Source organism: Sporobolomyces koalae (genome assembly GCF_050403365.1).
Source record: "Sporobolomyces koalae JCM15063 DNA, S_koalae_JCM15063T_v1_ctg90, whole genome shotgun sequence".
Lineage (NCBI taxonomy): Eukaryota > Fungi > Basidiomycota > Microbotryomycetes > Sporidiobolales > Sporidiobolaceae > Sporobolomyces > Sporobolomyces koalae.
Window position 1 is genome coordinate 1 of NW_027481681.1, and position 9393 is coordinate 9393.

Genomic DNA, 9393 nt, shown 5'->3' on the forward strand with positions numbered 1-9393 from the left:
GTTCAATTCCCCGCTCCTCCAGCTCTTCTTTTTTTTCTGTGTCCCCTCCTCCTTCTCAGCAACCCGCTTTTTTGCCCAGCCTGGACACTAACTGGCCAGCGGTTCGCGTCGGCTACCTTTCGCTGTGAGCGCGCCGACCGTGTAGCGAGCTGACTACGTGCTCAGACGTAAGCAACGGACTTCCTCACGACGAGGATAAGCGATGTACGTACATTTTCCTCACCCGAATCTGGGAACTACCCCTGGGTTGTGATTACCTTTGTTTCGATTATGTGAGATTATCGAAATACTAGGTGTTTCTGATCTTTTCCTTCCACTTTTCTTTCTCGACCCTCTGTACGACCGTGACACAAGGCCCTACATACGCGCCCGCGCCCGCGCCGAAGCGCAAGCACAAGACAACCGATGAACCGGAACCGACCCAGACCGGGACAACCCCCGCGAACGACCAGACCGACCAGACCCTGACCCCGAATACGACCCAGATCCACGACCCCCTCGACTACTCTGACCCTGAACCACCCAGTATGGTTCACTCAAGCCGCAGCAGCTTCCCTCCCTTGGCCGACCTCTCCGGTCGGCATTGGCAACTTCCTCAACCAACTTGAACTCCTCTTCGCGATCAAGAGCATCAGCGAGGATCGCACGAGGATCCTAGTCCTCGGGCAGGCATGCTCTGCGTCATCGTCGAGGGAGTTGGCATCGTGGTGATCGGATTCCTTCAAAAACTCCTTCCAAGTCTTCTTGAGATGATCGACGGTCGAGTTCGACCACCACGATGCCAACTCCCTTGACGGCGACTCCGAGCATGCCAACCCGAGGGCGAGGATCCTCGTGCGATCCTCGCTGATGCCCTTGGTCGCGAAGATGAGTTCAAGGTGGTTGAGGAAGTTGCCAATGCCGACCGGAGAGAGGTCGGCCAAGGGAGGGAAGCTGCTGCGGCTTGAGTGAACCATACTGGGTGGTTCAGGGTCAGAGTAGTCGAGGGGGTCGTGGGTCTGGGTCGGGTTCAGGGTCTGGGTCTGGTCGGTCTGGTCGTTCACAGGGGTCTGGTCTGGTCGGTTCGGGGTCAGGGTCGGTTCGTGGTCTGAGGATCGGTTGTCTGGCGTTTGCCCGTGAGCGCGTGCGCGAGCGCGGGTAAAGAGTCCCGTGTCGCGGTTGTCCAGAGTGTTGGCGAGCTCAAAAAAAAAAAAAAAGTGAAAGGAAAACGCTCGGGTTTGACCTCACTCGCAAGTAGCTGAAGACTGAGAGGCCAATAGTGTGATCAGCAAATGCGTCAAGAGAGAGATACAACAAAGAGGCGCACCTGGCTTGCAATCTCGATCAGCCACACTCAGGGAAGCGAGTGCAATCGAGAAGGGCGCAGCAAGCGAGAAAAACTTCACGTCGTATGGCTTCCGAACGGTCGGCACGAGATCTGAATCGTCGCGATACAGGCATGTGTCAAGGAACGAGCGCGGCAAGGTTAGATCGGTTTGCAGAAGCTCGGCGAAGCTTTAAGGGGCTGAAGAACAGAATACCAGGCGCCTTGTGAGCTGAATGGCCGACAAGTAGTCGTTTGGTAAAACTCTACAATAGCTCGTTCAGCAGGCCTTCAAGGTCACAAAGCTCATTATGCATCTACAGAATGCAAATTTGGTACTCAAACCTCTTGGCCATCAAGGAAGATGTGGGATTGGGACCCCGGCAGAGGCCTGATTGTGGTCACGAATGTCACAGCGCAGTTGATTCGGGTAAGCGCGCGGTCCACTAAGATACTGTTGTTTATATTTATTATTTGGGGTCTCGCTTACATGGAGCACTTGTGGTTTAGTGGTAAAATCGGGCATTGCCATTCAGTCTTGCCTGGCCCCGGGTTCAATTCCCGGCGAGTGCATTCTTCTCTTGCCTTCCGTGTCCTGTATACCGTCGTCTGGGGTGCATGACCTCTTTTTCTTGCCGTCCCGTCTCAGGACAACAGCAGGGCCAACTAAGCAATCTCGATTTCAAAGAGGAATAGCTTCAGACGGGCTTTGCGGTTGCGAGCCACGCGAATATTGAGGAGCCAACTTGTGAGCACCAGCTGTATTTATTCACCGGAACATGCCCTCCACAGAAGTAGACGAAATCATAAAGACCGCAAAGGTGTTGCCAAGTATCAGTGGAGATGGATCGTTGTTAAGCGGCCTATCGAGGGCGAGCGGCAACCGCCACGGGTCACAGGCTAAACGCAAAAGTTTATATACGCATAAAGCTGCTGCGCTAATAACACCCGGTCGCATGGTGTAGTTGGTCATCACGTGTCCTTAACATCGAGTTCGGACAAGGTCTCCAGTTCAAACCTGGATGTGATCATCTTTTTGCAGGTGTCGTCCTTTGCAGACTGCTTTACCTTTTCGACCCTCTCTCCACGCGCGAAACCTGCTGCTTTCAACAAGGCGTAGGCCTCAGGCTGTCAAGCTGGATGGAGAGATGCTTGTGACAAGCGATCTCTATCTTCTCGCAGTCCCAAGTTCGCTGGTCTAGTCCGATCTACCAGCGAAATACGCGGACTATCGAGTCATGTATGACGGCCTGTATAGCAGGTAGAAGAGTTGTCTCTCGTCACTTTCTCAGCGATGCGCGGTCTGAAGGAATCTATTTATGTATGCCAGTGGAAGACAAGCATCTACGTTTTTGACACACATCTCTACTTCTTCTCCCTTCGGATCGCGACAGCCTACGAGGCAACAACGAGGTGGTTCAACCATCAGTACGAGCGAACCCTGATGCAGCAGCGTTAGGTCAACAGTAATAGGGGAGTACGGACCTCGTCGAGTTCCCGCAACATGGCCTTGGTCGTCTCCCAGCTGACACACGCGTCGGTGATACTGACACCTCGCTTGAGTCCGACTTTACCGTTCGGGCACTTCTGAGCACCCTCTTCGAGGTTCGATTCGATCATGACTCCCATGATGGCACGCGAACCTGCTCGAAGTTGCTCCGCAACGCAGGCCGTGACCTGTCAAAGCGAAATATCGAGGGTCAGTGCGAGATATCTACGCGACGTCGTAAGACGGAGAATCTGCTGACCTTGGGTTGGTTGCGGTGGTCTTTCGACGAGTTGGCGTGCTGAATAGTTGTACGATATCAGTATCAGAATAATACGAGATGCGCAGGCAGAGAACGACTTACAGAGGCGTCGACCATGACAGCAGGCAGGAAGGGCTTCTCGCTCGTCGAGATCTTGCTGACCGCAGCGGCAGCAGCGTTGACCGACTCGGCATCGTAGTTGGTACCCTTCGTTCCACCTCGCAGGATGACGTGCACATCGGGGTTACCTGCAGACGGATACAAGGATTCAGTCCTCTGGGAGCGAGAGCCGAGCGTCGGATCGGGGACTGACCGGCGGTCCTAACGATCGCGGCGAGACCACTCTCGGTGACACCCAAAAAGGCGTGCGGGTGCGACGCAGATCGCATGGCATCGACGGCGACAGACAGGGATCCATCGGTACCGTTCTTGAATCCGATCGGGCACGAGGTTCCGGAAGCGAGTTCTCGGTGGAGTTGCGATTCTGTAGCTCGATTCGTCAACGAGAGCCCTAACGCGCTGTCGAGCGGACAATGTCGAGAGTAGACTGACCAGTAGTTCGGGCTCCGATCGCTCCCCACGAGACCAGGTCCGACAGGAACTGAGGCGAGACGGTATCGAGAAGCTCGAGCGCAACTGGGACTCCCGTGTTGGTGATCTCGGACAGGAGGTCGCGTGCTATCCGGAGACCCTTGTTGATGCTGAACGAGCCGTTGAGATCGGGGTCTGAGGGGTGACAAAGTGGCATGAAGGCATTGTTGGCGAAGAGAACCGGATGCAGGATGTAGGACGGAAGACATGCTAAATCAGCACAAAGACGTTGTCATGATAACGCAGTAGAACGCACCGTTGATCAAACCCTTCCAGCCAACGGTAGTACGGGGCTGCGCGTCCAGAAATCCAATCAGTGGTCAGCCAAAGCCCTTGACAGATATTGAATGTGATTCTGGTTCTCCCATTGCTCTACGGTGACAGTAATGAATGTCGAGCGAGTGTACCTTTTCGAAGTAGGCGCGCATGACGACGACGAGGTTCTTGAGTCCTTTCGCTTCAGCCTTGAGGAGCGCGGCGTACTCTTTCGCCTCTTCCGGGTCGTGAATCGAGCAAGGTCCGACGACGACGACAACCTTGTCCGATTCGCCGCGGAGGATGGACGCGATCTGGGCGCGCGAGTGCGAGATGGTGCGCTTCGAGGCGTCCGAGAGCGGCACTTCGGCACGCAGGAGCGCGGGTTGCATCAGGGGCTCGATCTAGACGGCCCACGAGCGCATGTCAGCCAAAGTCCAGTACGGTGCCAAGCCGCCGAAGCCTCATGCGCGAGTTCCGGAGATGTGCGGTCACAGGCGAGACGAGCAACGAGCGGGTACTTACGGCTTCGATGCGCAAGTTGTCTCCGTAGACATCGTAGTTCTGGTAGGAGGTGTCGGACAGTACAGACTCCATTTTCGAAGGCGTGAGTGGGTTGAGATGAGGACGAGTCGAGTTGATCAAGAATTCTTTTATAAATTGCGGCGATCGCACTTGCAAGTCAAAAAATCGAAGCAATGACTCAATTCGCACACGGTCTCTGCGTCTATTTCCCTGCGCGAACCTCGTGTATTCCCAATTTTGAGTCTTATTGGTATTGCAGAAGCGACAAGACGGACCAAAAAGCGGGAAGAGAGGGAGAAAGCGTCGCGAAGGTAGCACTCGACGAGAAGCTGAATAAATGCATGCGCGCGCTGAACCGCTGACGACAACACTCGCAAGTTTCTGTCTTCTCTCACCTGCAAGATGGCAGTCGCGATCAAGATCAAGCATGCAGGCAAGAGCTACGACGTCGAGGTGGACACTGCCGCACCTGCGACCGTGTTCAAGGAGCAAATCTACGAGTTGACCGGCGTGCCAGTCGACAAGGTCAAGGTCGTCGTCAAGGGCGGCATGCTCAAGGTAAGACCACCCTTGGGACTTGCACGTGCTCAACCCACCGTCATTGACTTTGCCCTCTTGCTCAGGATGACGCCGACCTGAACAAACTCGGATTCAAGGCGGTAAGGGTTTCCTCTCGCCGCAGCTCGTGCACTTGTTCTACCGCTGACAGGCTCTCACTACAGGGACAAACCATCATGGTACATTTACCGCAGAAACTGTCGACCGAGGATTGTGCCAGCGCAGGCTGAACTCACGTCTTGCTCGCACTTTCGTCCAGGTCATCGGCCCCGCCGGTCCATTGCCGCAAGCCCCGGCCAAACCGATTGTCTTCATGGAAGACATGACTGACGTCGAGCTAGCGCAATCAGTCAGTACTTTCCGCTTCCCCTTGTCTGTTAGCTCATCGTCCTGAGCGAACCTCTTGTATTCGAAGGCAAAATACCCGGTTGGTCTCGAGAACTTGGGTATGCACTCCTTGCTACTTGCTTTGTCTCAACCTGATGTACTCACACCCGCGCTCTTTCAGGCAACACGTGCTACATGAACTCGACCGTTCAAGTCCTGCGTGCAATTCCCGAATTCCAAACTTCGCTCAACAGGCAAGCTCCGAATGGCTCTATATCCACCTGTGACACAGACAAGACTAAATACTCGCTTCACGTGCGCAAACAGGTCGACGAGATCTGGAGGGCAAGCCGATGCGCAATTGACAAATTCGCTCAGGGACCTCTACCAAAACATGTCCAAGACGACTGAAGGATTCCCTCCATTCACGTTCTTGAACGCAAGTTTCCTCAGCACCCCTTGCTATACTGCTAAAGAAAGAGATTGCTCACGCGTTGCAGTATTTGACAGATGCTGCGCCAATTCGCACCGCAATTCGCAGAGCGCTCGCGACAGACTGGACAATACGCGCAACAAGATGCACAGGAAGCTTGGTCCCAAATTGTGCAAGCCGCCAAGACTGCGATGGGTGGAAACGCGGCCGAAGAAGGCAAGTTTGTCGAAGGATGGATGACTGGTCGATTGCAGAAAAAGTCAGTCCACTCCATATGTCCAGCTTTTTGGTCAAGTTTGTGCTAATTTCGGAAATTGTGTCGCTTCTCACTTTTGTGCAGACTCTCTTCTGCAGAGGCACCGGCGGAAGAGCCGAAGGTCTCGACGGAAAACTTTCTCGAACTCAAATGCAACATTAGCAGCACGACGAACTACATGATGCAAGGCCTCAACGAGGGTATGACGCAAGAGATCGAGAAGCGTAGCGAGACACTCGGTCGTGATGCAGTGTACAAGGAGGAAACTAAAATCGACCGATTACCCTCGTGCGTTCGCCTCGAAAGATTCTCTGTAATTTCCACGAAACACAGCACTGACGCCAAGACTGATTCCTTCTCCAGGTATTTGACTGTCAACATGGTCCGATTCTACTGGCGCCGCGAGCTCAACAAGAAGACCAAGATTATGCGCAAAGTCAAGTTCCCATTCGATCTCGACGCGTTCGAACTACTCTCGGACGAGCTCAAGGACAAGGTACGACCGGTGAACGAGAAGCTCAAGGAAGTCGAGAAGGAACGACGGGAACGAGCGAAGGCCCGCAGAAAGATCAAGCACAAGGTCGAGAACGCTCCCGCAACACCTCAGCCGGTTCAGGCGAACCCTTCGGACGATCCTCCCGAGCAAATGCTCGTTGATGGTCCTGTCGATGGAGAGTTGCCGGACGAAGCGACGAAACGCCAGGAAGAACTCGCGACGCTGCTCTCGCTCGTTCATCCTGATTTCGAGGAAGATAAAGGCGCAAACGTCAGCGGTCTGTACGAGCTGGTGGGTATCGTGACCCACAAGGGTGCTTCAGCCGATGGAGGTGCGCTTTCCCTTCCCCCCCCCTTCGATCCCTTCTTTTCGCTTTCAGCTCGTGTTGACAAAGTTCTTGATAGGTCACTACGTTGGATGGACCGCTTCACCCCAAATCACATCGGACGGTTCTCCAGACTTTGATGCCGACCCCGACAAGCAGGAATGGTACAAATTCGATGACGAAAAGGTCTCGCTTGTGTCGCGAGAGAAGATTATGGGACTTGAAGGTGGAGGTTAGTTGCGCCATTCTCAGGTTTTCTTCTCACGCATGAGGTAGAAGAGTCGGAGCTGACATTTGACCTGGACGGAAATCATTCAGGAGAAGATCATTGTGCCTACATCTTGCTGTACAAGAGCAAAAGTCTCGCTTGATTCGTCTTGAGAACGCAATTGAATTATTCAAGCAACCCGCTAGACTTGGTTACAAAGTACGAATAAAGAGTGACAAGCTGTGCAGAAAGAAAAGTCTTGTTCGACAACAGGTACGGCGGGATGCAAGGTCGCACTGCAACTTCGATCGAGTAGCTGGGTTATTCAGAGTCGGTATCGGTCTCGACATCGGTGAGGAGGGGACCGGGCAGAAGCCCCAATTTACGCAGTTTGGCTTCGGAAACGTGGACTGCAAAGCCGGCGGCGCGTGATCAATCGGCTACCCTTTTGCGCGATACACGTACAGAGAGTACGTACCTTTGTTGAACCACGGAGGAATCGGTGTGCCATCGCGAATGAACTTGAGTTTGAGGTTGACTGCTTTGTCTCTGATCGACATAGGATTCCTGTCGGCAAGAATCCGTGATTTGGTCCCCTTCTCCCCATGCAGATTGTTCATGAGTTCGTATGGCTTGTCCTCTTTCAGACATTTGATCAGCAGAGTCGTCTCGTCTTTTCTCCACTTTATTTTCCCATTTACATTTCGACCTTGATAGTATTGGTTGCCGGTACCCGGTCTGCGTTCTCGCGTCTCGTCTTTGTCGGCCGCCTCGACGGCTTCCAGCTCCTCTTCTTGCTCGCGTTGACTCCTCTGTTCCGCCCGAGCTGCCTTGTTGGCTTTCTTCTCAAGTGTCGATCTCTTCGGGATAATGATCCTTGAATGTCGTCCTCGACCTTCCTTCTGTTTCTGTTTCCCTTTCCGTTTCTTGTCGTTTGTGACGACAACCTCATTGTCGGACGAATCGCTCGGCGAGGAGAACCTTTCGATCGCAGATTCCTTTGAAACCTTGTGCTTGCGCTTGAACGAGGAAGGTCCAGGCTCCGAGTCCGAATCCGTGTCTAAGCTTATTGCTCGTTTGTTCGACGTTCGAGGTTTGGCAGAAGTCGAAGGTATTCCAGGAGCGGTTTGAATGTCATTACTGAAAATTGATCGAACGTCTTCATGAAGGCGCCGCTGCTTCTCGAGTTGCGCAGCGTCCTCGTCCTCTTCTTCGTCCTGTCTGAAGAGAGACGGTTCCCTCTGAGGATCATCTTGGTCGATCCCGCCTCCGAAATCCCGCCCAGCGAAAAAATCGCTTTCGGGTTCGAACGAGTCTGTCGGAGTTTGTCGAACGTTCTCCTCTTTGGCGGGAGATTTCTGCCGTTGCTTGCCTTTCTGAACCTCCGACAAGACGGGTCTTTCCGGCACCTTCTTGAACGGAGTCGCTTCTGTAGTGTTGGGAAGATTTGAATGGTTTGAATCCGTCTCGGCCCCCAAACTGCTCGCCTGTGTCTGCGAATCGAACTGAATCCTGACTGCATCAGCTTGCCGATCGAGTAGAGATGGACTGCATTGAACAAGAGAGTTAGCAAGCTGTCTTGTTCCAGGCAAGCGAGATCGAGAGCGAGTGGACTGACCCTTTCTCTCGTGCGTTCGCGTCTCGGTACAGTCTCGAGTCTGTGCCAATCTTGAGTCGTGATGGTGCTGTACCCGATGCGCCGTGGTGCGGAACCGCTTCATTGCGAGTACTCGGCAAGGATTCGGTACGATTGGGTTCAAGGTTCGATTCTCGTGCCTCGGTATCGTCGGGCTCTTGATCCGCCTCTCGCCCTACAGACGGATCTTGTCTGAAAGAGCAAGAAGATCAAGATCAGTTGGGTAATAGTGTGCTCGACTCCAACAGCGCAGGACGGAGAGGGGAAAAGACCTACTCTGCTTGGACAGTGACGTCTGCCTCATCAGAACCAGGTTCAGAACGGCTACTCATAGCAAGGTCAGGCTTGTTTCGCTGCGCGCTGTTGATCTACGAACAAGACTCACTGGCCCTGTTGAGCGAGACTCTCGAGTTCAAAGTAATCTTCGTTCATTCCGCCGAGATCAAGATCCGAATCTCTGAGGCGATAGACGATCCAAATCTTGAGCGTAAGGAACATCGACGCTGTGCGAGACGGGATAACTCACAGATCGTCTTCATTGTCTTCCAATCCTTGCTCGTTCGCTCGCGATTGAAGCGAATCTTCGTTTTCGTCTCTGTCGAGTCTTTCAATTCGAGCTCGCTCTGCTTGCGTCCGTTCGAGCATCTCGAGCTCAAAATAGTCTTCATTCATTCCGCCGAGATCGAGATCCGAATCTCTGAGGCAGTAGACAATCCAAATCTTGAGCGTAAG

General features: G+C 53.5%; 4 protein-coding genes across 4 annotated transcripts; 1 reads left to right on the top strand and 3 right to left on the bottom strand.

Annotated features, from left to right (window-relative positions):
• Positions 1–536: 536 nt before the first annotated feature.
• On the bottom strand, positions 537–956 carry JCM15063_000836 (uncharacterized protein; the record flags this gene model as incomplete). Its single annotated transcript, XM_076681639.1, has 1 exon — positions 537–956. One exon carries the CDS (start codon positions 954–956, stop codon positions 537–539), a length of 420 nt encoding a protein of 139 aa, XP_076531229.1.
• A 1712-nt stretch (positions 957–2668) lies between these two features.
• JCM15063_000837 (3-deoxy-7-phosphoheptulonate synthase) lies at positions 2669–4494 on the bottom strand (the record flags this gene model as incomplete). Its single annotated transcript, XM_076681640.1, has 9 exons — positions 2669–2698; positions 2789–2980; positions 3052–3090; positions 3154–3299; positions 3365–3535; positions 3604–3777; positions 3899–3935; positions 4050–4301; positions 4423–4494. 9 exons carry the CDS (start codon positions 4492–4494, stop codon positions 2669–2671), a joined length of 1113 nt encoding a protein of 370 aa, XP_076531230.1.
• A 330-nt stretch (positions 4495–4824) lies between these two features.
• Positions 4825–7188, top strand: UBP6 (ubiquitin-specific protease UBP6; the record flags this gene model as incomplete). Its single annotated transcript, XM_076681641.1, has 12 exons — positions 4825–4980; positions 5046–5081; positions 5145–5159; positions 5240–5329; positions 5396–5426; positions 5489–5561; positions 5635–5746; positions 5818–5999; positions 6081–6284; positions 6360–6823; positions 6897–7049; positions 7136–7188. The coding sequence occupies 12 exons, from the start codon at positions 4825–4827 to the stop codon at positions 7186–7188; spliced, it is 1569 nt and encodes a 522-aa protein (XP_076531231.1).
• A 158-nt stretch (positions 7189–7346) lies between these two features.
• Positions 7347–9333, bottom strand: JCM15063_000839 (uncharacterized protein; the record flags this gene model as incomplete). Its single annotated transcript, XM_076681642.1, has 6 exons — positions 7347–7435; positions 7504–8573; positions 8644–8853; positions 8938–8985; positions 9047–9118; positions 9188–9333. The coding sequence occupies 6 exons, from the start codon at positions 9331–9333 to the stop codon at positions 7347–7349; spliced, it is 1635 nt and encodes a 544-aa protein (XP_076531232.1).
• Positions 9334–9393: the final 60 nt, after the last annotated feature.